We start from the raw sequence: 27,430 nt of genomic DNA on the forward strand, positions 1-27,430 counted from the left end.
GACCTCTGTGACTTCCTCTGAAGGTGTAACCACGGAGGGTGGGTTGGAAATAGGATCAGAGAGCTTAATTTGTAAGGAGCGATTTTCCCAACCTGGACTGCAGGCTGCACTCTTTGGGCTTTTGCTTGGTGAGAGATAAGGGTGGGTCGGGGAGATGCTCCGGGCTGTGTAGAACGATGATGAGAGAGGGTCCCATCACTGCTGGGAGCTCAGAGGGGTGAGTGCAGGCCGGGACTTGGTTTGGCTCATTCTGAGGAAGGGGACGGAGACGCCCCGTGTTGCAAATGTGTCATTTCGGAATCGTGGTGCTTCCAAGGATGGGAAGTATGTGCCTTTAAATGGACCCTCCTAGTTCTTCCAGTGGTTTCCTTCAGACCTGGGCGGAGAACAGGAGCCACCTTGCAGGCTGCAGGGTCGGCCCGTGTCTGACCTCAGCCGACCTTGGGCTGTCTGTAGGGCTAGCTCAGTGTAGGAGGTCACACGGCTTGAGCGCACTTCGGGGACAGCAGTCTGTGAGCAGCCCAGACCCCGAGATCTGTCTTAAAGGTGCCACAAGGCTGAGCTGGGTCACTGTTGTGCCCACCAGGTGTTGGCTTTAGGGACACCCTAAGGCTGGCCTGGGGGTGGGTGAGGACTCCGGGAAGGCCATTCCGGCCTTCGTGGCCCCCGCCAGGTTACCTCTCCTGCAGCGGAGAGGCGGTTCTATTCCCCAGCAGGGTCCCAGCGTGCAGGGGAGGGCGCGGCTCTCTCGGGGCCCTGGTCTGCGCCAGTCCTGAATCCCTCTGCGTTTCTTTTATCTTTCCAGGGAGTTGACCACACTTGGCCATTTCCTGGAAGAGCCCCACCCTGTGGGTGAGCAGCCGATGGGGAGCTGTTTCTGCTGACATCGTCATCCGGGGGGTGCCCAGGAGGTCGCCTCTGCCCAAGTCTGCCCACCCGAAGATGGCTCGTGCCCACCCTGGGCTGGCGCCCAGTGCCTGAGGTCCTTACCATGGTGATGATCCTGAGTCAAAGCCTCGACAAGCAGGGAGCTGACCCCGTAGCGTGCAGGACCTTCATCCCTGAGCTGGTAAGGACCTGGTGGCCTGGCTTCTCTGGTGACCCTTTTGAGGCCCGATATCCAGGTGGGGCTGTGGACTGAGGAAGAGGCCTTAGCAGATGTGCCCAGAGGGCCCGCGAGCAGAGCTCTGGGAGCCGTGGCAGGAGGGGCAGTGGAGCAGAGTCACCCAGAGCCCAGCTTCGCCCTCACAAGAAGGAAGTAGCCAGCCCAGATCTGAGTCCTCTGGCGAGCGGGGAGGGCAGGCCAGCACCCTGGTAAATAATACCAAGCGTGCTTCTGCCGCCCCTGCCGGGCTGAGCCCCACATTCCTTCTGGTCTCCACCCGGTCAGGGAGGTAGTTTCCAGAAGGCGGGGTGGTCAGTGCGAGCGAGAGCTGCCGCCTCAGCAATGTCCAGAGTGGGGGGCGGTGGAGAAAGAAGGCGCGGCCTGGCGGCCAAGGTGGTGGGCCTGGTGGCGGCCGCCCCCCGCAAGGGTTGTCCTCGGACCAAGTGGCCCGGTGAGCCTGGCCAGAGAGGCAGACAGCCGGCCTTTTGAGGCCGCGAACAAAACGGCCTCCTCACCCTCCTTCTATAGCCCTAATTCCTCGGAAGTGGGTGGGCTGCTTCCCTGCAGGGGGAGCTGAAAGCAGTCCCGCTCGGGCATAAACACTCTTGTGGGGGGTTTTGCACGTGGGTACGTCCCAGGGATTCTGCTGCTTCTGTGGTCAGGGATGGGGGCACTGTCCGGGGTCATGTCACCCAGCGCCCCTCCTGGCGCCCTTCACAGCCCCTTGTGAGACCCCACGCTAGCACCTAGTGGGCTTTCTCCCCCAATCTTACCCCACCACCCAGGTCGAGAGAGGCAGGTGGGTCTTAGGTCCTCATAAGAGCTTGTGAAAGCCACCAAGACCTGTGTCCACTCCTCAGGCCTTCATGGAGCACCTTGGGCTGAAGGAATTCCGTAAGACAAGTAGGGTCTCTGCCCATCACTCCTTCCTTTCCAACTTGTGTTGAATACATATCTGTCAGTAGATTCCCTCTCATCATCCCCACTGCTGCTGCTCTGGTCCTTCCTGCGTACTCTCTCATCTGGATTCTTTTGGAAACTGGACCCCGCTCTGGCTCCTGTAGCCTGTTTGCATTACCCAGCAGCCAGAGGGAATGCAAGTCAGACCGTACCACCTCTGCTCAGAGCCTTCCACAGGCTTTCCGTCTCAGGCTGAGCAAACACCAGACTCCTGCTGGGATGTATGAGGTCTGGTGTACTCTGGCCCCCGTGACAGCTGTGCTCTCTCTCCGCTGCTCTCCGCCACTGACTCTGTTCAAGCCACGCCGGCCTCCCTGCTCTACATGCCTCAGGGCTTGTGCACTTCTTCCCTGGCCTGGAACGCTCCCCGTTAGCAGGACTCTCTCCCTCCCTCCTTTTCTTTGGCCACTTGGCCTAAAATCTAATTCCACTACCTCCCCTACCTCCTTACCCCCATGTACTGCCTGTCCCCGTTTCCCTGTCCTTTTCTTTCCAAGGCGCTTAACCACTTTTCTGCCATCTTGATCTCGTTCACTGAATGACTCCTGCCCCAGAGTGTGAGCTTCACGAGGCAAAGGACCTTTGTCACTCTCGCTCCTTGCCGAACACCCAGTGCCTGACCCTGGGACCTAGTGCGTGGCAGGTGTTCAGGGGATATTTTGGAGCGAGCGAATGCGGGTCCCTGTAGCCCAGCTTCTCAGCTCGTCATCGTTCAGTCCCTTCTCTGCTGCTCAAGTTCACGGCTGAGGGGGTGCAGGTATGAGTTGCTCTGTTTTCTGTGGTTGGTGGGTGTTTTCCCGCTGAAATTAAAGCACTCGTGTAGAGTAGCTCTGACCAAAAAGCAACGGCTCTCAGGGTGAGGGCCTCCTGGAGGGCCCAAGGGAGGCCCCCTCTGGCTCCAGCTGTGCTGTTTGCCTCAGTTGCCGCCGCTGAACTTGGTTCCATCTGGGGGTGGGCCTGCCTGGGCTTGGCCGTGGAGCTGGGTCCAGGGCCCGTGGACCCGTGGTCAGCTGAGCCAGTCTTCAAAGAGACAGGGCCTGAGCCCTCGCCAGGAGGAGTGCGGCCTCCCAGCCCCAGCCAGGGAAGGAAAACTCATCTTCTCAGAAAAAAAAAAAGGAGAGAAAGCCAAGGGAAGCAAATGGCCATTGAAGGGGGCTCAGTGGCTTCACAGGTCGGGGTCTGGCCTTTCTTCCCACACCCCTGTCCTTCTTGGAAAGTCATCGCCTTCTGTGTTCCTTCTCTTCTTGCCTCCCCTGGACTCCCGGATGGGCAGCCCAGCTATGGGCAGCAGCCACCTTCGGAGAGCGGCCTTCTCCTGTGTCAGTTTGTGGGTGCATCACAGGTTGTCAGCCCGTTACAGGTCTGGCCTGGTTCTGCTCTCACGGTGCAGGTGGAAGCACGATGAAGGCAAGCAGGAGGATGGGAGCGTAGTCTGTGTGGGGCCTGCGGAGTTGCCGTCACCCCTGCCTCTCCTGGGGCCTCCCCCAACCTGCTGAGGGGTGGGGACTCGTCCATCTCTACCTGCTATACAGGCAGGAAACAGAGAGCCCAGGGGACGGAGGGCCCAGGTCACACAGCTGGCGAGCAGGGTGCCAGGACGCAGGCTTCAAGTCCAGGCCCTGTTCACCCACCAAGGCCCTCACGCCCGCCCCTACCCGGCTCCTGAGGCTGTGGTCCTGGAATCCGCTAGGCCTTGGGGAGAGGCACGGCTGTAAACAACCAAAGAAAGACCCTAAATAAGACCAGCCTAGTGATGACATCCACAGAATGTAAGATAAACTGATTAGAATTTGCTCTGAACAGCCAGCAAGTTTGAGAGGAAGATGGGGGTTTTGCTTCAGCTTCCTAACCGGGTAACATCATCCTCATGTAAATACCATCAAGATAATAACAGGAAAGATGGAAAAGCTTTTCTCTTTTGTTTTCTAATCAGACTAAGACGATAACAGAAGTTGGGGGTTCAGATTAAAAAAGAAATCATGAATCACCACAGGCCGCTTTGGAATTAGGGAAGTGAGAGGCCCCGCAGTGAGGACAGAGCCTAAAACTGCAGGTGAAGGTCCCCTGGGGGCTTGGAAACACTTGGGAGAGGAGAGGCTAGGGCCGCCCTGGGCCCTGGCCGCCCCTCCCTGCCTGCTGAAGGTCCCCGTCATGGTTCTCTTGTTCTCCTTTCCCTAAAAGCTAAATGCTGGTGACAACGTGACTGCCCCTACTCCCGAGAGAGGTGGGCAGACAGAAAGGGGACTGGCAAGCACTCAGTATGCCTTCCCCCGGGGGGACGGGGGTGGGGTGGGGGAGTGCAGTGACTCGGTTCCCCTTTCCCCCACTCTGAGCCGCCGCCTTCCTTTCCGCTGTGAGCAGCTCTTCCTCTGAGTGTGCTAACATTAGCTGCTGCCGCTGGAAGGCCGCCCGGACATCTGACCTCGGGGCTGCGTTCCCCCAGCTCTGTCCCGCCCGCCCACGCTCCGGCCAAGGGCCTGTTCTCCCTCCTCCCCGGCCAGGCCCAGCCTCCTCTCCCAGGCGAGCCTTCCAGCCTCTCTCAAGTCTGGAGACCAGCGGGAGCTGGGGTGCACTGCTCCCGGGAGGGCGGGGGGCGGAGGCCGGAGCGAAGCTCCAGGCCGCCTCACTTTGCTCAGCCTCAAGGTATTTCCGGCCACAACAGACACCCGTTTTGGGAGCAGGTCCTTCCTTCCACGCTTGTCAGATTAGGACGCCGAGGCTAAGTGACATTGCCCAGCAGAAGAGTTCAGTGACTACGTCCGGCCTGGCACCCAGCTGCCCGGGCACCCAGGGTCTTCATCTTCCCGCGCACCCGGAGTCGGCACTGGGCCCGACGGCCCCGGCCAGGGTGCCTGGCCGGAATCCAGAAGCTCACAGAGCCCGAGGCAGTTCCCGGCCCCTCCCCCCACCCCCGCATCCCGGGCGAGCAGGGGCACCAGGGCCCGCCCTGCCGTGGCTAACCCTGCAGCCTGGGGAGCCGGGCTGCCTGCCCTGTCTCCATCGGCGCCTTCGAGGGCCTCCACCTAAGGGCGCCTCTCCCTCCTCAGCTTCTCTTCCTCCTCGGGCCTGGCTCTGCCTCCTGCGTCCTACTGCCAAGGTCTCACCCTGTTCCCTTCCAGAGGCTGGGGTGCCCCACTTGTTCCCCTCAAGTGCGTGAGCGTGGGCCTGTTCTGCGTGGCCCTGTGGTTCCCTGTAGCGCCGCATCAGGAGAAGGAAAAGTGATGTGATTGCTTTAGTCAGTAGTCTACAGAAGAAAGTTATGAAGAAGCATGATTATGGCCAGAGATGAGCTCGGCTGTTTTCTGTCTGAGCTAGTTCCTCATTAAATAATGACCTGAACTGTGTCTTTATTTAAGTCAGGGTTTCTTGCGTTACTTAGTCAGACAGATGGCCCCTGGAGCCTCAATTTGATTTCTAGCTTTTGCCTTTCCTATGGAAGATCTGATTCCAAAACGTTCTCTGGTGATCCAAGGAGTCTCCCAGACACCAAGCTCTGTCCTGGGGGAGGCTCAGGAACAGAGGCTCTGGAGTAGGAGAAATACCCCGGGGAGCCGTGCTTATTGTTCTGTTGCCCTGCAGACCCCAGCCAGGGCTTGGACGTGCACTTGTGTGCGAATGCTGAGTGTCTTGTGAAACCTCAGATGGTGAGAGTTTCCCCTGAGGCCTGTTGGCCTCACCACATCGTCCACGTAGTGATTGGCTCATCCTTCCCACTGGGAGTGCAGAGGGCTCAAAGGGTCAGGGAGGCTGGCTGCAGAATGGCACAAACCAGTGGGAATAGAGCAGCCCTGGACAACTTGGTGCCCAGTGGGAACCTCGCTGTTGGGCCCAGGGAAACTGGCCAGCAGTCAGAGTGTGCCTGGGGCCTAACACCCTGGGAAGCTGTTGACTACGTGATGTTCTGGCCTGCCCACGGCCAGCCCGGCTCATGGACGGGACTCAGAAAGCCCCAGGGGGAAGTAGTTAGCTCATGACTATTTCAGGCCTTATGTTTGACCCTAAAATTGCTGCTGTCCTATCAGTCAGCATTTCTCCATAATTATTTTGATGGAATTTGTCTACACACACAGGCCAGTGTGAATTGAGCGTCATGAAGAGGATGAAGGAAAAGAAAGAGGAAAAAGCTGCATTTCAGGCGGGGTGGGAGGGTGGGGGGACTACACTGCACTATACATAGTTTGGCAGGTTTTCTTATGTCTTTTTAGTTAAGCAGGTTTAACTTGTAAATTATATTTCCTCCTGGCACTAGAAGCCTCTGCGCAAACATCACTGTGAGCAGTTGCATGGTGTTCCTTCAAGTAGCTGAGCCATGGCCCACTTCACTGTTAGCCTCGTGAAGTCCGGCGTGGAATTGGCCAGGGTTCCTCAGTTGTAAGCAACTGAGACTGTCTCCCGCTGACTTACACCAGAAGAGAATTCCCTGGAGCGATTGAGAGAAGTATGGGAGAGGAGTTGGTGAATGAAGCCCCAGAAAGCCCCAGCTTTCGGCCGGGATGGGGGGGAGGCCGCCAGGGAGGCCACGTGACGGGAACCAGCCACAGAGCGAAAACCCTGAGGCGGCAGCGAGCTGGGCCGGTCCCGAGCTGCGTGAGTGAGGCCGGGATGGACGGAGGTTTGGCTCTGGTGGGCTGCGGAGAGGGGGGCGCAGCCGGGTTTCATCCCGGTTGCCGTGGGGAGTGGTTGGAGGGTTGTGAGCAGAGCAGCCACGTGGCCTGGTCCCCGTGGGTCTGTGTGGAGGATGGAGGATGGAGGACGGGCCGGGGCGCAGGGTGGGGACCAGGTCGGGGGTTCGTTTGGTCCCTCGGCGGAGGCTCGAGCCGGGTGGCGTGGGGCATGAGAAGCAGTCGTTCCGAGCGTGTGTTCTCCAGCCTGGCGAGCGCGTCTGCGGCAAACACGGATAGGTCCTCGCTAAGTGAATGAATGAGTGAGTGAGTGAGGGCGGGGGAGCCCTGCGCGCTGGCCCGGTGGCTCCCGTCCCTGGCCACAGACCCTCCCAGCATCTCTGGCGCCCACTCACCGGCCCCCATTCCTGGGAGGGCTCCCAGCTGCCCCTCTGTCTAGAGCACGGCAGCTTGCGGGGGAGGAGGGGCCGGTGAGCAGTGCCCCCCTGACTGTCAGCAGTCAGTTTGCTTCCCGCCGTGTCTGTAAACCCAGGCCTTCCTCGGTGGCCCCAGTGCAGCGACACGCGGCCCCTGTGCCTCGCGCCCTCCTGCTTGCCCTGGGCCGGTCCTGGTTTGGGCGTCTGTGGGCTCCCAGCCTGGGTGGCTGCCCTCGCCACCAGGCGCGGCGGTGGGGTGGGGAGGGGCGGGGTCTGTGCTTCCCGGAGGGTGTCTACTTTGTGCTGGGGCTCCTGCAGCATCGGGGCCGCTTCCCTCGAACAGCCAAGCCTGTGGCATCAGCCAGGCCCAGTTTCTCTCTCTCCGAACCTTCTCTGGGCCGTGGGGCCTGTCTGGCTTCCGCAGGTGGCGCTGCCCGGAGGCAGGGCTCTGAGCGTCTGTCACCTGCTCTCCCTTCAGTGACGTTGGTGTGAGCTGGGAGGGAGGCAGAGGCAGCCGTCTGTAACTTTTTCCAGATATTTCCCCGGGAGGACTCCAGGAGGGGGACCTATCCTGAACACATAAGGTTGTTTTAAACCCAAGAAGGGGGACTGGAGGAGGGCGGCCTTGCCCGCCTTCCCCCCCGGCCCGTTAAGTTCCTTCTGGTCCTTTAGAAGCAGCTCTGTTTGCCCCCCCGGATGCCAGCCCTGACCTCCAGCACCCCAGCACCCATGGCCTGACCCATCTCCCTCCAGTCCCACTCTCTGTAGCTCAGGGGTTTGTGTGACTGTGGCATCTGTGACGTGTGAGCTTCCTTAGGGCTGAGGCGGGCGTCCTTCACCTCCGTGTTCCAGACTGGTCAGGACAGACCCTTGATAACCTGATGGATGAACACATTGCTGACCAAGGGCAAAGGTCCCTGACTCGGGCAGCTGAGGACAGGGGTGGGGCAGCTGCTGCCAGACAGTGGCTACCCTCTTATCTGGGTGGGCTGGGTGTTCCTGGTCAGCACCCCGTCCTCCTTCCAGGCCTGAAAGAGCCAGGGCCTGGCTCTCTGCCCACTTCTTGGACTGGTAGCCTTGCGCGTCCCTGTCACTTGGGGCTCCTCTCAGAAGCTAGAGCCCTCTGTGACCGCTGACCCCTCTGGAGCCGAGAGCTTCTTTCACCATCGCACGCTCAACCCCAGCACAGCCTGCACGTAACAAATTACCGGTACATATTTGCTGAATGAGTGGAGGAAGGAAGGAAGGCAGGAATGAGTGAGACCCTTCTTCCCGGGGCCCCGACGGGCATAGATGGTGTCCTCCTCATCAGAGGTCAGAACAGGCCTCTTGACCTGGGCCTCGGCCAGCACAAGGAGCCCCTGGAATGGTCCACGCTCGGGTTACTGTGGAGCCGTGGAGCAGGTGCCTGGGCTTGGGGCTCTTCTAGGCCTCACTGGCTTTTCACCCAACGATCATAGTGTTCGGCTGAGGCTAGGTGTGGGGTTAGAGAGCAGATGCGCAGTGTTCATGGTAGACAGGGACACCACTGTGGAAACGCGGTGCCGAGGAGGCCAAAGCAGTAGCTGTGTGTTGAGGCCAAACATAACCTTTGAGTTTCTGTTTCAGTTCGTCAGGATGCCTCGGGGGGCCTCCTGGCTGCCCAGCAGCCTGCAGAGCCAGGGCCACACTCCTGAGCTTTACCCGTTGCTTCTTCACAGAGACGGAAGAGGTGTTCTCCTTGTGTCTCGAAGGGAGGGCTCTGGAGGTGGCCCTTCACTCAAGGTTCTTCCTGTCACCATGGACAGGAAGAGGTCCCCTGTCCTCCTAGCCTGGGTTGTGGGGAGGCCTGTCTCCAGCTCAGCTGGGTGAACCGTTCACATCACAGCTCCTTCTGCACCCTCCTCCGTATCACTGACATGGAAAAATCCCCTAGTGTCAGAAGTCACGGGTCTCTCTTGTGTGTTTTTAAAGCCCATTAACTTGATGGACTCCATAACTCACCGAAGGCTCCGGACAGAGAGCCCAGACCTAATTACGGGCAGATGTCTCTTTTAATACTTTTTTTTCTCCTTTCCCTAATCTGACGTTACCCCTTTAATTGTGACTTTAGCAAGGGATCAGTGCAGGGTCATGTGCAAACGTGCTTCTTATGACTTGAAGAGTGATAGCTTTTCTGGTTGTTTTCAGCACACGCCAAAGAAGATGAGTCAAGGACCGACACTTTTCTCTTGTGGAATTATGGGTGAGTAACCAAGGTGGCTGTGAACGGTCAGTCCTTCTCTAGCCCTTCCACCAGGGCCTGAGTGCTCCAGGTGAGACGCTAAAAGCACTTGCGGGACACAGGCGCAAGGAGCAGCCGTGGGGATTCTCTTCTGTGTGTTTGAACTGTTCGGGTCCCAGCTGTGCTCGAGTGGTGCAGGGGCTGCTGCGGCTGACTGAGGGGCCGGGCGCTGGTGTGTGGTTTACGAATCTAATCTCCAACAGTGATACTGAGAGTTTCTGTCTGATTATTAAAGTAATCATGTTCATTTTATTTTAATTCAGAAAATGCACCATAGTGTAACGTATAAAATAAAAATCTCTCACAGCCCCAATACACAGTTACAACTACTGTTAATATTTTGGTGTAGTTTATGTCCATTGCGTTTTTTACATAGCCAAGTCCATGACGAACATACGATTGTACAAAATTACTTACAAAATGTTTTTTCCGCTTTTTTCGCTTAGTAATAATTACCACCGTTTCCCCGCAGCGCTACAGTTGCCCATTCCATGCACTTTAATGAGGCTGTGGTACTGCATTGTGTGGATGATTCAAAATGTGTTTAACGATGTAACTATTTCTTGGTAGTTGGGTAGAAGGACCGTTCTGTTTTCTGTTGAACAGTGACTCAGTGTCTGAATCTTGCTCTACCTTTTGGATTGTTCCCAGGTATGGAGTAGAGTGGCTGGAGAGCGGGAACATTTTCATTTTTAAGGCTCTTGCTTCCTATTTCTGACATGCTTTCCAGAAAGGTTGCCTCGGTACCCTGTTCCCACGCGAGTGTTAATTACCGTTTGTATAACGGGGCGAAAAAGAGGACTGTATTGACTGTATTGATTTCTCTCTGCTCCGGTTGGTTGGGCAGTCTCTCCTTGCGCGCTCGCCCCTGGGCTCCTGCCCCCTGCGGAGACACCTCGCCAGATGAGTTTCTGTAAACCAGGCTTCCAGGATGGGTCCTCTCTTTCGGGTTTCAAGTTTGTCTCCGCAGGACTATGTAAAGTCTCCGTTGCCTTTTGTCTCGGCCCTTTGCCTCTGGGCACGGCGGTTTCTTCTTTAGACTCAGTTCCCATAGGTGGGTGATGGGGGTGGTGCTGGGGGTGGTGCTGGGGGTGTCACAGTGAGCATGGCGCTGTGCCACGCGCCTCACATGCGGGACCTCCTGGACTCTGCAGCTGCTTCGGGGGGCGGGCAGGGGCGCCCACTCACATCTGGGGAAACTGAGGCCTCATGAGGTGGGTAGAGTTGGACCCGGAGTGGGTGAGGATTGTTTTCTTCTCACTCATGAGCCACAGCTCTATGGCAGAGCCCCGGGTGGCCCTCTTGGTGCTGCCGCCCAGAGGAAGTGGAAACAGGGAGCTCACCTGGCCTTGGTTTACCCGTGTGACACACTTCCGAGGCCTGTCCCCACATGGGGCTTGACTGAACACCTCGGTGATGGTTAACGGCTTGCGACAAACCCTCAGCGACCCATCCACATGGCCCAGAAGCCTGCCTCATTGCCTGCTTCCTGGTCAGACTCACAGTTGAGCTGTGGCTGGGCTGCCTTCCTCTGTCGTGTCCAGGAAGGAGAGAGGGGCTCCTGGGCACGCCAACCCCTCAGCCCAGCCAGGACGTCAGCTCTGAATTGGGCCAGACTAGTGACCTGGACTGTGGAGATGTTGGTCTTTATTTCAAGGCCGTGTTGTGCGTCGGGCTTCCTTGGCCTTTGCTACAAGTGCGTCAGAATAAGTTGGAGCTCCTGTGGGTTCGTGATGGTGGTGTTGGCACTCACATAGTCACTCTGAACTGTTTACCTTTTCTAAGCCTCAGTTTTCTCATCTGTAAAATGGCTGTTAGGACAGCACTTGCCTCGTTGGGCGCGCCTCGAGCACTCTGAGACGTTTGTGAGGAGGTTGGCACAGCGTGAGCTCCATACACAATAGGTAGAGAAGGCTGAGGCCTAAAGTGAGAATCCTGCTCCTGCAGGGGGCCTCCATGCCCAAAGGGACCGCCTTGGTCTCCTTGGGGAGGGGGTGTGAGTGAGAGTCGCCCTTGCGGGGGAAGATGCTCGGGCCCAGGGACCAAGGCAGAGGCGTGTGGGGAGAGGCCTTTTCCCAGATTCCCAGCAGAGCTGGTCTGAGCCCGCAGAGCCCAGAGGCCTGCTTTTCGCTGGCGGGCGGGGGGCTGGGGGGGGCATCTCTGGCCGGGGTTTCCAGGATGGCCTGTGCCGCTGCTCCTCCGGGCTCTTGTTGCCGGGTGGCTCTTCAGGAAGGGCTTTGCAGTGCTCCCCTCGCCCTCGGGCTCTTCCCTTCCGTGGGGTCTGTCCCCCTCCTGCTCTGCTGGCTGGCACTAGGGCACTGCCAGGCAGTGGAGGGGCAGTGGGGCAGCCACTCTGTGGGGTCTGCACAGTTACCCCCACCCTCTCCTCAGTTTCTCTCTCTCCCACATGCTCATCTTTCTGTTCTCAGCCCCTTCTTGGTTCCGGAGACCCCGACCCACCTGACAGCACGCACTACCAGGGCTTTTAGAAAAGTTCACCACAGTTCGTTTCAGTGGCTTGTTCTGGTAGGTATTTATTGAATACCTACTCTGTGTCAGGCGCTTGGGGCGGGGATAGAGTGAATCAGCCCCTGCCCTCAAGGGGGTTTCTATCTGGCGGAGGAGGAAGGCCAGGGAGCAGTGGATTCCCATGGATTAGGCCGACTTCCACGATTCGCACCTGAAGCGGGCCCTCGGCACCGTAGGCGGGTAGCGCGTCTTCCTGAGCCTCACTTTCCCCATTGGGTACGTGGCAGGTGTTTGTGGGATTTAAAGAGACAGTGGCACCCAGGAGGTGCCGGCTCAGCCCCTCCCACCTCCATCCCTTTCCTGCACTTGCTGAGGCGGGAAAATCAGCGGTCCAAGGCCTTCCAGGCTGTGTGCTCGTGGAGACTCCGGTGGCTGCTCCAGCCAGTGAACCTGGGACTCGAGGTGTGGCCTCGCCCTGTGACCTGAGTAGCAGTGAGACTTCATCCTAGCTGTGCCTGCTTTTCCGTAGCAGGGAAGAGGGACACCCAGTGGGTCGAGCCAAACTTTTCCAGAGGGTTTTGGGCCCTTCCTGGGATGGTCAGTGCTCAGCAAAGATAACACATCATAGCACTGGGACTTCCCTGGTGGCGCAGTGGTTAAGAATCTGCCAGCCAATGCAGGGGACATGGGTTCGAGCCCTGGTCGGGGAAGATCCCACATGCCACGGAGCAACTGAGCCCGTGCCCCACAACTACTGAGCCTGCGCTCTAGAGCCTGCAAACCACAACTACTGAGTCCACGCGCCACAACTGCCAAAGCCTGTGCACTCAAGGGCCCACGTGCGGCAACTACTTTGCCCATGAGCCACAGCTACTGAGTCCACGTGCCTAGAGCCGATGCTCTGCAACAAGAGAAGCCACTGCAATGAGAAGCCCGCGTACCACAAAGAAGAGTAGCCCCTGCTTGCTGTAACTAGAGAAAGCCTGTGAACAGCAATGAAGACCCAATGCAGCCAAAAAAAAAAAAAAAAAGAAAGAAAATCATAGTATTATAATCACCAAACCCCCCTGCCTGTCTCCTGAAGAAAAAGGACTCACGTTCTGGCCCTGATCAGTGGAATTCTCGCGTAAGAGCTGGGGACAGCTTGGCCCTGTGACTCGGGGCATTTCCCTCCTAAGCCCCCATGCAAGAGTCCTAGCTGGACACCAGGATGAGTTAGAGTTTCATAATGTTCTTAAGAAAAACCAGGCAAGTGTATTCGGGTAGGGAGTGCCTGTTTGCTTCCTCTTAAAAAACCACCCTTGCAAGTAGCTCAGCCTCCTCTGCACCCACTGAGATAAAATGCTTTACTAATATAATCGGCCCTCACAACAATGTTTTGTTTTGAAGTACTTCATGCTCAGTTACTGTGAGCTGGATTACAGGCCCCTCCCCAACTTTGTCCGCCCCTTGTCCCAAGTTTGGGGACTTCATACAAAGAAGTGGTTTTGTTCTTTTCCAAAGTGGGGCTGTGGGGGGACAGAGGCAGTATGAAGTGTGGATGAGAGAAGCAGGGCAGAGTGGAGCCAGGCCACCGGCAGGCCGGGGCTGGGTGCCCATCATCAGGCTGCCCGCCTAGCCTGGTTACCTCAGGGCCCCTTCTAGCAGAGACGGTGCTGTGCCTCTTGGTTTCTTTTCTCACCTCCCAGACCGTCCTCAGCACACCTGTGCTGAACTGGAATTTCTTCTGTAACCAGCTTCTCTGGGGAAGAGCCATGTCTGCCCGGTTATTGCGTTCTTGACACAGGAAACCTTGGTCAGGTGGCAGTTTCATGGGTGTGGCCCGCCCACTGGTTAGCTGGCCTGAGCGGCGAGCCAGCCCCCATTCCTGACCGTGATTTCTAGTGGGTGTGGACAGGGGCCTGGCTGCTCCCGAGAGAACCTTTCAGTGCTAGGGAAGGCGGGGACTGCCCGGGCAGCCTCAGCGCGCGGCTCCCTCCCTCCAGCTCCTCCAGCGTTTGCCGTGGGAGATGCTTCTTCACGCTAACCCAGGGTCACACGTGTACTAGTTGAATCTCTTTTGGTGAAACAGGGCAAGTGGCGGTGGTGGGGGTGAGAGGGGCCTCCACTCACCACCCTCGCCTTGGCTAATTGTACCCCTTGAATGAGTTCCGTGTTGCAGGGACACTGGACACTACACACTCCATTTTCCTCCTCGCTCAGGCCAGGAGAAGACCGGAAATCAAATAACGTGAGAAAGTGCATGAGACACCAATTATCCGAAAGGCCACTGGGAAAAGTTGTGTAAATACAAGTCAGTGGACAGAAAACAAAACAATTCAGATGCTAAAAAAAAAAAAGAAAATTGGGCGGAAACCCATAATTACTTTAGGAGTTATGGTAATAAATTATTTATTAATGTAAATTACTTCACAGGCAAAGAACATAGAGGAAACTTGAGCAGAAGGATCATACATGATGTATAAAAAGGAATTGTAAAAATATCATAGCAGCCCCGCTTGTGCCACTCCGGTTCACGTTTGCAGCATTTTAATTATAAGCCCTTATTTTCTTTGTTTAATTACGTGGCTGTTAAAGTCTGCTCTCTGCATAAAAGGGTTTCTCCCTGGGGCACCCTCTGTACTAATTTCTACAGGGTAAATCATTTGGCTGTGTTGAGCTGTGCAGGTTGAAAAGATATCACTTCGAGATTTGGTAGCTTTTGGTCTTTTCACTCCACCACTGTTTGTCACTGAAAGTGGGATGTGATTGCACCGTGCAGGAAAAAGCCAGCATTCAGAGACTGAGCATTTCAGGTTTCCGAGAACAAACACACACATGACTGAAACAAAATGAACAACAGTGATAACAAAGCCAGAATTTCTGGTCTCTGTGGCTTTTTCTGTCTCTCAGAGATGGCCATGCTGCATATCATCGCTGGACCAGGGTCTCCTATAAGAAACTGATTATTAACCAAAATAGGCTAGTATATCCATATACAAAAGGGCATATGCATGATTTTTTTTTGGCCGCGTTAGGTCTTCATTGCTGCGTGCGGGCTCTAGAGCGCAGGCTCAGTAGTTGTGGCGCACGGGCTTAGTTGCTCCACGGCATGTGGGATATTCCCAGACCAAGGCTTGAACCCGTGTCCCCTGCATTGGCAGGTGGATTCTTAACCACTGCGCCACCGGGGAAGCCCCTATGCATGATTTTTAAAAACTTACTTTTAATGACTATTTTTATTTATTGTGGTCATGGGTGTGATCTTTCCATCTTTAAAATAGTGTAAGGTTTGTCCATACAGAGTGCTTTCAGTTTTTCCTTGCACCATTTATTGGTTTCAGACAGTGTTTCTGGAATAATGTATAGAATGGAAGTAGGTACAAAGTGTAGTTGGCACGTGATGGCTGTTTACAGTGAAAAGGGAGCCTCCCAGGATGCCTTCTCACCCGTGCTGGTCTGACATGGGCTGGAGAGGGGCCCCAGAGTTGCCGGAGGACAGGGGCTGGCAGCTGCCGGACCGGCCTTGGGCACCCACAGTGTGGTGCATCGCCAGGTTGCCTTCCACGTGCAGAAATGGTCGTTAGGAGGCAGCCTGGCCCAACTGCAAGAGCACGGCCGCTGTTTGCTGGCTGTGTGTCCATAGGTGAGACGTGATGCTGTCTTGAAGTTCAGTTTCCCCACCAGTCACACGGGGAGCACTGTGGCACCCCACAAGATGAGTATTGTGCTTGGAATATGTGCTCACGCTTTTTCCCAACTTCAGCAAGGATCCCAATGGGGTGTCAGTTAATTAACAGTGAATGTGAATTTATCGACAGCTTCCTGAAAAGTTCTGCCAGCTGTCAGTTTTCTGTCTGCATAATGGCGCCCAGCTTTGCTGCACACATTGGTTTAGAGATGAATCGCAGGCAGCACGCTCTGTGCACACCCACAGCCGGGGTGGGAATCTGACGGAGAGGGATGAAACCAGCCTTTCTGTCTCTTCAGGGTTTTTGTTGCCATTAGCTTTTCCCAGCATATTTCTAGAGGTCGGGGATGGAGCAGGAGGTCCATTCAGAGCTGAAAGGGGCCGTCACAGGGCCCTAGTCCGCACTTCCTCCTACAGATTGGGAGGCTGAGGCCCACGCTCCCAGTGGCCAGTCTGGGGGGTTTTATTTACACCTCTGTACTGTCTGGGGATCCCACTGGGCCTCTTTTTGTGAGAGCAAAGACTTCCCAGAAGCAGTGGCAGCTGCCGTGCACCACCCCAACCTGGCTGGTGACGGCAGGGCCCCCGGTAGCCGCTCCGAACCCACCAGCCTCTCGGGCATCTCCCTGCGCCCCTTGAGCCAGCCTTCCACTTGCTGGGACCAGTGGAGCGTTATTTATCCCCAGCCATCCTTGTCCCTTGTCCTCAGGCCTTGGCCGAGGAGCTTGGCATCCTGTGCTGTTGTTGTCCCTGAGCCCAAAACGCCGCTGACGTTTTATGATTTATTGCAGGTGAGGGGGCACAACCAGAGGCTGAAGCTTAGGTGGGCAGAGCCCAGGAACCTTTTCTTTCTGACACAGCTCTGAATTGAGTCTTCATTCTGGTGATACAGGGAAAGAGGTGCACCCGTGGGCCGGGGCCTCTAAAAGTTCATTTAAAAGTAGATGCCGCCATTGACGGATAGCTCATGTCATTGCCCTTTATGTCTTTCCACCTGTGTTCTTTTCATAAGACCGGTTTAATAAAGCTGGTTTCAGAGAGACACCTCAATTCTCTTGAGTTTCCCCTTGAAAGGGTTGGTGAACTTCTACCCCCAAATCAAGCATAGAGTCCTTGCAGCCCTGAGACCAAGTTAGCACGGCCCAACCCACAGGGCAGGGCAGGGCAGGGCAGGAGACTGGTGTCAGCACAATAGACAGGTGTGAAATCCACGAATGAGTCAGCCGACCTTGATCTGACTGAGGCCTGCTGCCCCAGCCTGGGCGGCGGCAAGAACCTTCTGTACCTCGGATCTGTGCTTCAGGTGTTTAACCTTTTCTAGAAACCACATTCTGCTGTGGTTATGTCACCATAAGGCAGCCTCTAAACACAGGATAAAGATATCCAAGGCTGTAAATCTCTTCTGTCTTTTGAACGCAAGAAGGCCTGTAGTCCACTCAGAACCTGGGCCCCTGGGAATCTCCCTTCAAGTTTAAGGGCAGAAATGGAAACAAGAACATCTGAGGTCAGATGCTATTTGTGTTCCTCCGGGTGTTTTCTTTCTTTGAGCTCTGGATCTGTGCACGCAGCAGCCTTCTGCTCTCCTTAGTCACGGGGTGGTTTCAGGACCAAAGCCTGTGATGCGGCTGGGGGATCTGAGCTCCCGTCCCCACGTGTGTGCCCGTCGGCCTCGGGGAGTGTCCGGCTCAGTCGTGGCGCCTCAGCTTGGACAGACACCGTGGAGGCCACCTAGTCAGGCCATCTGCGAGAGAGCTAGATGCTTACGTGGCTCGTGTGTTTTGCGTAGTTTGCCCCACATCCGTAGGAGGAGCGCCGTGTGCGCTTACGCCGCTCCTGTGTGCGACCTCAGCCTTGTGAGGGCAAGCTCGGCAGGGAAGTGAAGGAACTGGAGCTGCCCCTGAGGGTTGAAGGCAGGGGTCTCGCCGAGAGCCTGAGTGGCCGGTGCCTGTGTCCCGGGGCTGTGCCCCATCTGCTGGAGGCGTGGTGCCGGGAACCTCCCTGAGAAGCTCTAGGCCACGGTGTGTCTCGGCGGGAGGGGGGCTCACGCTATCCCCTTTGCGTGAATGGTGGGCCTCTCGGGCCTTTCCCACTGGCCCTCCATCCAGAACATGCCGTGCAGCTCGGGGTCCCCACCCCCTCCTGTGAAAAGGGACCTTGAGGAACTTGAAGGGCAGAGTCACCCTTCTCCGTAATTCTACCTTCTGTTGTTGGCCCCAAACAAAACAAACACCAGAACACCAGTGTTCAGTGACGTTCTAAATGCAGATTTTTGGAGACTGGGATGGTCAGCCCTGCAGAAGCTTCCTGGTGTGTCTGGATGGTCTGACTGGGCTGCCGCAGAGGTGTTTGAGAACCCAGGCCCCTGTGTAGCCTGCAGTCCGGAGCAGCGGTTCTCAACAACTTCGTGTTAAAATAACCTGGGGAGTTTATTAAAATGCAGGCTTCTACCCCTAGAGATTCTGTGTATCAGAATCTGGGCCTGGGAATCTGCATTTTAACAGCCCAGAGGATGCCCCTGCAGGTGGTCCTGAAACCACACTTTGAGACATCCTCGTGCAGAGCGTCCAGGTTCCCGTTCCAACCAGACCCCACAGAGATGGGTCCCCGGTTGCAGAAGGGCTGAGGCTCCACTGCCCGAGCCTTCTGCGGTGTGGTCACAATCACGGCTGCCGTCTCGAGAGCCTGTTCCGTCCTCGCAGGCCCTGTGCGAGGCAACTGTTAGCTCTCAGAATAGCTCTGCAGGGTGGTTATCACCAGTCCCCTCGTTTTATAGATGAAGAAACTGAGGCTCTGAGAGATTAATTAAGTCCCTTGCAGAGCTGAGGCGCGAACCCAAGTCCACACCCTTCCCACCACACCAAGTGAGCCCTGCTCAGTGGAATCCCCACGTCCACGGCCATTGTCACCTCTGGAAGAGTTATAGTTGTTTGTGCAGAAGTGGTATTGAATGGAGGGGCGGGGGTGTCCGGTATCCTCTCCTTGGAGCCGAACCGAGGCCTTTTGTACACCATGACGTTGGGCCTAACGCTCAGGGCGGTTTGCCATGAAAAATTAGCTTCTATTCCTGTTTCTTTTGTCTGGTGACCTGACCCAACAAATCGCCTTCTGTTCCCCGAGCGAAGGGGGAAAACACAAGGGCTAAACATAGCCTCGATTGTTTTTACTTTTCTTATATTGTACTTCTTGAAGCGATAAAGATAGAAACAATTAAAATATTATCTGCTCCGCAGACAGAACAAGTGGCCACCTGGCTGGTGTTGACACACAGTAGCAGTGCTCGGTATCGGGCAGGCTTCGTGTTTTCAAAGTATCTTAGCTATTGCGGTGCCAGCCAGGGCCCTGGCTAGTTCATACACAACCATCCCTGGCCGCGGTGGGGTGGGGAGTTCAAGGCACAGCCCAGGTTGGACCTGCCTGGCCAAGGAACGGTTACCTGTGCCAGGGACAGAGGATGAGCGAGACCAAGTGAACACCGTGGTCTGCTCTGTAGCTTCTATCTGCTGTTCGTCATACCCTCCTTCTTCCACCCACCACCGGCTGAGGTCTGCTGTGTGCCAAGCTGTGTACTGGGCACGGGAGAGTCATGCTGGGACTGTGCTCCAGAACTTCTAGCTCAATAGATGACGTAGACACGTAAACAGATCATTAAAGTTCAGTTGATGTGAGCCACGTGATTGAAAGTCTAGGCAAAGAGCTGCAGGTGCCCGAGGGCTTGTATGAGAGGGCGTATCTGCAGAGGAGGTGATGTTTGAGTTGGCTCTGCAGTGGGAAGTAAGAGACTGGTGCAGGTCTCTGCAAAGGTGTGAAAACATGGAAGAACTCACGTGGGAGGGGAAGCTGCAGGTCCATGGCGGTCGGTAGTGCTGTACCCGCATTTAACCGGTGGATTGAGTTGAGAACTGACTCTTTTACTCCTCCTTACGACAAAGACATCTATGTATTAAGGTCAATAGAGGCTTACTCTTCAAAACAGAGACAGGTAGTTCCTGTAGGCAGGTAGGAGCACGCGAGAGTTAGCCATCCAACCCCAGTTCCCACTGGGGATTTGATAGTTAAACCGCAAAACAAGTCGAATGCACACCCCACTGCACAGAGATGTCCCCTGTGCTCATTCCTGCAGTCGATTCATTAAACTTTAGTTTTATGTACTCTTCAGGGCTTTGTACACAAAACCAGGAGGAGTGGGCTTTATGGGCTGTTTCAGGGGTTTTCAAGGATGATCTTGGCTCTCCCTGACTCTTCTCTGACTTCTGCTGTCACAGGAAGTCCGGCGTGCCTGGAAGCACAGGGCCTACTGGGGAGACCACGAGTCGACGGGGCCCACGACGTGTGTGGGCCTCAGAAAGTTCTCTGGGGGCAGAAAGGAAATGGGACTGGAGTAGGGAGGCCCGAGTCAGGAAGCACCAAGATCACAAGGTAGCCACTGGAGAGACAGGACGTTCATGCTTAACTGGCTCCCACTTGCCCTTTGTCTCACGATCTCCCTAGAGATGGGGAGAACTCCAGGGCAGTGAAAGAAAAATGCGACAGAAAGTGGTATCTTCTGAGGATAGGACCAATCTCTTTTAAATTTCCCAGGTTTCCCAAGGCCTGGGACAGGGACCGTCTCCCGTGGGCTCTAGGCTCCTTAAGTTGGGGCCACTGTGGCGCCATCTTGGGGCCCTCACTGCCCTCGGTTTGGTCCTTGGTTCCTTCCTCATCGACCACATTTGTGGCCCATGTGGCACCTCAATGCCTTGTCCCAAAAGGGGAGTCGGTGGCGAGCGTTGTTTGATGGGAACTTCCTAAAAGACCAAAGGAGCAAACCCAGGGGAGGGTGGGGTCCCAGGCCCTGGTCCTCCACGTGTTTGTCCTTATAGAAAACGTAGAAGCTCCAGGGAGACAAAAATGAGAAAAATCAACCAGCTCTCTGCCAGTCAACCGTGAACATTTTCGTTTATTTCCTTTCTATCTTCCCATATATATAACATAGGTATTTTACTAAATAGGAATCACGCCGTCTCTGCAGTTTTGTATCCTTTCTTTACGCTTAGTATTGCATCATTAGCATTTCTCCACATCATTAATATTCTTTGAAACTGAGTTTTTCATGCTCCATGGTATTCCTCGGTACTTTATTTAACCAGCCCCCTACTGTAGGACGTTTCAGGTGTGTTTACCATTTTGCCATCACTCATATCATTTTGAAGAACATCGTCATACATAAATCTTCACTTGTTTCTGAGGATAACTTTTCTTCTTCTAAACCAGAGATGGTCGTGACTCAGTCAAGGTTGGTCTGTATTTTTTAAAATTTGACTCTAGTATTAGTTTACTGAACTTTCGACTGCTGACAAATGTCAAATTGAAACTCTTTTAAAAGAATGGTGAGGGACTTCCCTGGCGGTCCAGTGCGTAAGATTCTGTGCTCCCGCTGCAGGGGGCGCGGGTTTGATCCCTGGTTGGGGAACTAAGATCCCACGTACTGCACGGTGTGGCCAAAAAAAAAAAAAAAAAAAAAAAAGAATGGTGAATATTTGAGGAGGGGTAGGTAGTGAGGACCTATTTTGAACAACATAAATGCTATTTGCAAAAAGATAATTTTTGGTAATGATTTGTCAGTTTTTAGTAATGATTAAGTTACAGGAACACTTATCGAGACTTGCCGCGTATCAGGGCCCGGGCAGATTTCAGGGATGAGATGAACTGGACGTTTAACGTCAGTCCTGCTTTGTTCCCAGCTGGCCTAACTTGGCAGATCTCTCTCCTGTCTCTCCAGCTTCTAAGGCCCTCCTGTGGGAACAGCCTCTGGACGATTCCTGCCATGTCCCCTGTCCAGGGTCCCAGCGCCTCAGGCTCTGCGTCTTATGGGTGCACAGGGTGCCCTGGAGGAAGGAGCATCACATTTAGCCCTGATTTGGCTTTTCCTTTGGCTCGTGAAGCTCCCTTTGGGCCTCACTGGTCATTCCCTTTGAACCTGTCCAGTAGTTGCTGCTTGTGGCACTCAGCATGGAGTGAGTCCCTCAGGTGTGTCTCTCGGGGCCCTTTGAGAAGTGGCCACTGGTAGAGAAGATGGTCCTACAGTCCTTGCTGCCTGGAGCAAGGACGTCACAATTTTCTGAGTGATGGCTCATCCTGAACGAGTAGTAAACTCCTTGAGGGCAGGGCCAAGGTCAGACTGCCTTGTGGTTCCCTCAGTGCTGCAGTGGAGCAAAAAGAGCAAAGGGCTTTGGGTTGGGTCAGCCTGGGCTTGCATCTCGTTACTTGTTAGGTGTGTGGCTTGGGGCCACTTACTCAACCCCCCCAAGCCTGGGTCTCCCCATCTGGGCAGCAGTGGTAGCCGTGCAGGGCACTGTGCTGGGTTACACCACCCACGGTGGATGCACAGTAACTGATTGCAGTGCTGAGAATCAGTGTGTGTGAAATAGCTACTGAAAGTCATTTCAGATTTTACTTCTCTCCTTCTGCTGACTGACTCGGTCATACTTCTCTCCATATTCACATTTGCACAGTTTGTAAATATGTGTAGATGAGAAAGACATAGAAACATGGTAGCATGTTTGACCCCTGGCAGCACAGCGTATTTCTTAACTTTGCTTTTGTATTGTGAACTTGAATACAAGAACTGTGTCAAGGTTGTTCTCCTAAAATTCTCAGCACAGTGCCTGATTCCATAGTAGAAAAATAACAAATAGTTCTTGAATATTTCTCTAAAGTAAGGGTTCAAGTGCAAAAGTCCGCATTTCCTAGCAGGGTTAGCTTGTTTATCCGTGCATTCATGGAGAGACCCGAGTGTGTAAGTTGAAATGGCACCCTTACATCTCTGCAGCCCGAGACTGACTTCTATAGATTTTAGCCACTTTGTCCTCGATTTCAGCCAGAGAGCGAGTGAACACAAGGAAAGTCCTCAGTGACTGGCAGCTACTGTTGGTTGTGGAACATTTTGGTGGAGGGGATGTAAATCCGTGAAATACCCAGTTTCTATTGTCGGCAAGTATTTTGAAGATGGAGTTCAGATGCACTAACCTGGCAGCGCCTCCAGCCCCTCTGAAGTTCTGATAGACTCATCTTTGGTTGTGGTCTTCCCGCCAGGGCGTCGAGTCCCAGCCCCAGAGCAGCAGAGCCCTAAGATGGGACGTAACAGACACGTTGCCCCCACTCTGCTGCCGGCCAGGGCAGGGGTGAGGCAAGTCAGTTTCCCTTCTAGAAAATGAGAAGCCTTTGGGGTGAACAGTAGTGCTTTGGACTTTCCTGGGAGGCAGTACGGTATGTTGGAAAGGAAACCGTCTCAGGAGTCCTGGGGGCTGCCTGGATCCTAGACCTTGCCCTGCTTCTGACTCAGCACCGTGGGACTCATGTCCCCTCTCTGAGCCTCAGTTTCTCATCTGTAAAGCGAGGTTGGACTGGATGGCTTTTAAGGGCCTTTCTGGCTCTAACATCCTGTTTAAGACGGGTTCTTGGTGAGGAGATAGAGGGCTGGCGCGAAGGCCTTCTCCAATCCTGTTTCTCTTTGTCATTTACGAACCAGAAAATGACAGATGGCGAGACCTGGACAGGAAGTACCCTCTTCAGGTCGACCAGCCGAGCGCCGGCATCTGGGAGCGCCTGCCCGACAAGTGTCAGGACCGCGCTCTGTGGCGCCGGGAGGCCGCGACTGCCTGCGCGGTCACCAACCTGATCAAAGACCTCAGCCTCAGTGACCACAGCGGGAACCCCTCAGCGCCCCCCAGCAAGCGCCAGTGCCGGTCGCTGTCCTTCTCCGACGAGATGTCCAGCTGCCGAACATCGTGGAGGCCCTTGGGGTCCAAAGTCTGGACTCCTGTTGAAAAGAGGCGCTGTTACAGCGGGGGCAGCGTCCAGCGCTACTCCAACGGCTTCAGCACCATGCAGAGGAGCTCCAGCTTCAGCCTCCCGTCCCGCGCCAACGTGCTCTCCTCGCCCTACGACCAGGCGGGACTTCACCACCGATCTGGCGGTCAGCCCTGCCAGGGGACGCCAGGCTCGGCCACCTGCAGACAGGCAGGCGACATCTGGGGCCCCGACCCAAGCCCCATGGGTGGGGCCCGACTGGACATGCAACGGTCCCTCTCCTGCTCGCACGAGCAGTTCTCCTTTGCGGAGTACTGTCCCCCCTCAGCCAGCAGCACCCCTGCCTCGACGCCGGAGCTGGCCAGACGCTCCAGTGGGCTCTCCCGCAGCCGCTCCCAGCCGTGTGTCCTTAACGACAAGAAGGTCGGCGTTAAGCGGCGTCGCCCCGAGGAGGCACAGGAGCAGAGGCCCTCCCTGGACCTGGCAAAGATGGCGCAGGTAAGAGCCCCAGAAGGTTCTGGAAGATGCTGCAGAAGCACCCAGGTGCTCATCGGAGCCTCCACGGCTCCTGGCCCGTCCCGGGCAACTGCAGGGTGCCAGTGTCAGAAATGCCCAGGAAGTGTGTTAGTTTCCTCATTTAAAAAATTCTGTACAGTGAAAGATGAAATCAAGCCCCCCTTTTTTTGTTTTTAAACATCTATTTCTTTCCATTTAAAATCAGAAATGCTCTTTCCCTCTGCACACGTGCTAGCGGTACAGGAGCAGACAGATGGTGAGAGGCGGGGCATCGGGCAGTCCAGCGTCACCAGACACTGGTGGTCCCCCTCCTGGTACTTCTCTGGAGCCTCTCCCAGGGGCCTATCCCTGCAGCCGCCGTAGGAACTGCTGGCACAGGCCGGGATTCAGTGTCACTCAGATCATGTTGATCCTGAGATCAGTGCCGTGGGTGTTAGTTTTAAAGAACGAGAAATGGGGGGAGGCGCTTATTCTTTTGATTCAACTGCCAACAGTGTGAGACCATCCAGAAATTGTGATCACTCTGCTCTGTGCCACCTGTGTAATCATCCTTGCTGTTCGCTGTAGGTGAGGCCTCTGGCCACACACCCCTGTCGCTTGTGCTTTATCCTCCGAGTCTCAGAGCCCTGCCTCGTGCTAACACCGATCTTGGGTATGGGTTTGAATGAGATGAACTTGGAGTTAAGACACCATCATCAGGACAGTCTCCAAGCCTGAGGGCTGCCTGCGTTTGGTTCTCACTGCGGAGCCCCAAGGGTCAGAGCGTGACAGTGAGGCCCAGGGAGCAGGCTTGGTCCTTGTGACCACCTGTCCACTCGAGGACAGATGGATGTGGTGGGTAGAACGCGGCGCTCTAGCTTCTGTGTCCAGGGGTTCCTCGGGTGCTCAGAGCCACGGTTTGAGCATTATCTTTTCTAGTCTTGTTATGTGAGCATCTGTCACGGCTGGGCTTGAGGGAGTGGGGACTAGCTTGGCGCTGAGAGGTTGGCCTCGCTCGTGAGCGTACGGCCACGTCTGTGCAGGCAGGCTTGTCGTGTCCACCCCTTCCCAGGCGGGCACCACTGCCTTCCTTCAGTGGCCAGTGCTGCTTTTTCAGCCGGGCCTCCTTTCATTTCAGAATGAAAATACAGCTTCTGTTTATGGCGTTTCCTTCTCCTCTAGTTCTCCCTCCAAGCCTAGAGGTCCCCCCAAAAGAAGAGGTGCAGGTATCTCTTGTCTAGACCACCCACCTGACCCCTGAGTCCAGCCTTTCTGGCCACCTTTGTCCAAGAGCCCAGGCCCTGCCCTCATGGTCAGTTTCCCTTCCTCCCAGCGCCTCTCCAGGGCTGTCCAAGCTAGACAGCGATCGAACACATTCATTCAAGTTGGACAGGCAGGTGGAATTTTCCTTCCTGGAGAAATGTAAATAGGTTAAAAGGCTGGAAAGGTAACAGATTTGGGTGACTGCTGAAGGAAACCCAGAGCCCTGAGTTGTGGGTACGATAAATGGCTTCAGTTAAATTTTCAATGCCGAGCTTATTTTATTAGCTAATAAGCTAGATAGGTAATAAAAACAACGTACAAGTGTAATTGTATTTTACTAGCCACAAGTTGGAATAACACCACTGGCATCACTGGAGACATTTCCCGTCCTCACTTGGGTAGAAACCATTTGAAGATATTTTGCCCTGTGGGACTGTGCCCAGATGTATGGACTGCTTCACTGGCTCCAGGCAGCCCTCCAAAGTCCTGAGGAGTCTGCCCTCATTCTGCCTGTCTTTCCCCAGCCAAGGCCTGGAGAGGGCAGGGTCCCGGGAAAGCAGAGAAGGGGCCCCTGGGAAGCGTGTGGGCCGAGGGGCTGCGGCCAGAGCCCTGGGGATGGATGGGCCCTGAGCCGCCCCCCACCAAGCCTCTAGACCCAGCCAGCCCTCTTCCCCCTGGGGCGCCACCTGCTTCGGCTCCCCCACCAGGTGATTCATGGCCTCGGGAGGTGGGCCTTCCTCCTCCCGGAGCCTTGAAAGCCAGGCCTAGGGCCACCTCTATGCAGTTGAAGAGCCCTGGATGCAGCCTGGAGCATGTAGGGCCCTGCAGCCGGCACCCTGTGAGTGGTGTTGTTGCTGGGCAGGAGGGTGCGGGGATGGGGGTGTGTGGGGGGTGGGGGGAACCTGCTCGCAGCCAGGCAGCGGTTGGTGCAGGACTTACTGCCCCCAGACCCTGGCCTCCGTGTGCTCTTACCCACATCTTTAGCTGCCGGGAAGCGAGCGGGTCTGCACGTCGGTGGGAAGGCCGGCTTGTGCCGAGGGTCAGCGCTGCTCTCTGTGTCCTGCTACCCTTTCCTGCAGCCGGATCGCAGACTCTCTCTCGTGGGTCTTTTGATCTTGCTTTATACGTTCGCCTCCCTGGCGGGAAGGGTGAGCATCATTGTCAAGGAGCCCCTGTGTGCGTGGGCTCTGGGCCCAGGTGCATGAGAGACTCGGGCTGAAGGTACAGAGTGAGTGCATTGCGGTCAGACATTTGGAGCAACGGGCAGCTCTGATAAACCACAGCCACCAGAGGCGCTGACCGGGGCTGGGACCTCCCTGGGGTCTGTGTGAGCACCAGCAGTGCCCAGAGCAAGGATGGTGGCCAGAGCCTCTCCAGGCTGCCACAGAAAAGGGGCCGGGGAGGGACCCGGGGAGAGTCAGGCGGGCAGGAGAGGCCAAACGCCCTGAGGTCCTCGTGCACACAGGGAGGCCCTGGGGTGGGCACCACTCTGAGGTACGGGCTCTGAGCTAGAAGCTGAGGCCTTGAGAGGTAGATGTGACCTTGGGCTGTGTCCCTCCCAGCCCCTTCTGAGGAAACAGACCCTTCCGGAACACGGTGTTCACCTTTAGATCCTCACTTGGAGGGGCGGGGCATTGACAAATCAGAAGGCCTCAGAGATGGGGCAGGAGGCTGGCAGCCCTGGGCAAATTGCTTAACATCTCTGTGCAGCAGATAATACCGGCACTGCCACCACCACCAACATAGGACTGTTGGGAGGAATAGGGGAAGTCACATATGTGCGCATGTGTGTGTGTATGCTGTGTAAATGTGTCAGTGTGTGTGCACATGTCTGTATGTGTGTAGCTATGTATGTATGTCTGTGTATAAATGTGTGTATCTGTGATACCTTTTGATACACGTGTGAGTCTATCTACACACATGTGACCTGCATGTGGGCCCAGGGAGCTCTGACAGATGCTGGTGGTTGTGATGGCAGGGCTTGGGCGGGAAGGCGTGGGCTTGCTCTGGGCATCTCCAGAGGCAGAACTGGGCCTAGAGGGTGACGTTCTGAAGACTCCTTTTCTTTATCTGACGTCTCCTTCCTTCTGATTTTACCCCCCCCTTCTCTGTCCTTGCCACTTATTTCTTCTTGCTGCTTCCTGTTCTTGCCTCATCCTTCTCTTTTGAAAATGGGAAGGAGGCCTGCCCTGCAGCCCTGCGCAGCCTGCGGTAAACTCCATGTTTTGGAGCTGGGGGTTGTGAAATGGGGAGAGAATCAGAATCACCACCTGCCAGAGGAGGCTGGCATGTGTGAGCGTTCTTGTCTCATGTCTGTCACCCGTGGTACCAGGATGGAAGGGACCCCAGGAGCCCACCCGACGCCCCTGCAGGTGCCCT

The 27,430-nt window shown here is 55.6% G+C and overlaps 2 protein-coding genes across 3 annotated transcripts in view; both read left to right on the forward strand.

Annotated features, from left to right (window-relative positions):
• EEF1AKMT2 (EEF1A lysine methyltransferase 2) overlaps nucleotides 1-9,327 on the forward strand; it is an 81,603-nt gene extending 72,276 nt beyond the window's left edge. The window contains exons 7-8 of one of the 2 annotated variants that reach the window (XM_067709110.1): nucleotides 806-1,069; nucleotides 9,273-9,327. In XM_067709110.1, the coding sequence (XP_067565211.1) occupies nucleotides 806-884 (79 nt within the window). In that variant the 3' untranslated portion in view covers nucleotides 885-1,069; nucleotides 9,273-9,327. Of the gene's footprint in view, nucleotides 1-805; nucleotides 1,070-9,272 lie in introns of those variants that run through there. The other variant, XM_067709111.1, reaches the window with a different exon arrangement.
• FAM53B (family with sequence similarity 53 member B) overlaps nucleotides 936-27,430 on the forward strand; it is a 76,826-nt gene continuing 50,331 nt past the window's right edge. Inside the window, exons 1-3 of the mRNA XM_067709107.1 lie at nucleotides 936-1,069; nucleotides 9,273-9,327; nucleotides 23,013-23,791. Of these exons, the coding sequence (XP_067565208.1) occupies nucleotides 992-1,069; nucleotides 9,273-9,327; nucleotides 23,013-23,791 (912 nt within the window). The 5' untranslated portion in view covers nucleotides 936-991. The remainder of the gene's footprint in view (nucleotides 1,070-9,272; nucleotides 9,328-23,012; nucleotides 23,792-27,430) is intronic.

Source organism: Pseudorca crassidens, chromosome 16, assembly GCF_039906515.1.
Source record: "Pseudorca crassidens isolate mPseCra1 chromosome 16, mPseCra1.hap1, whole genome shotgun sequence".
NCBI classification, from domain to species: Eukaryota; Metazoa; Chordata; class Mammalia; order Artiodactyla; family Delphinidae; genus Pseudorca; species Pseudorca crassidens.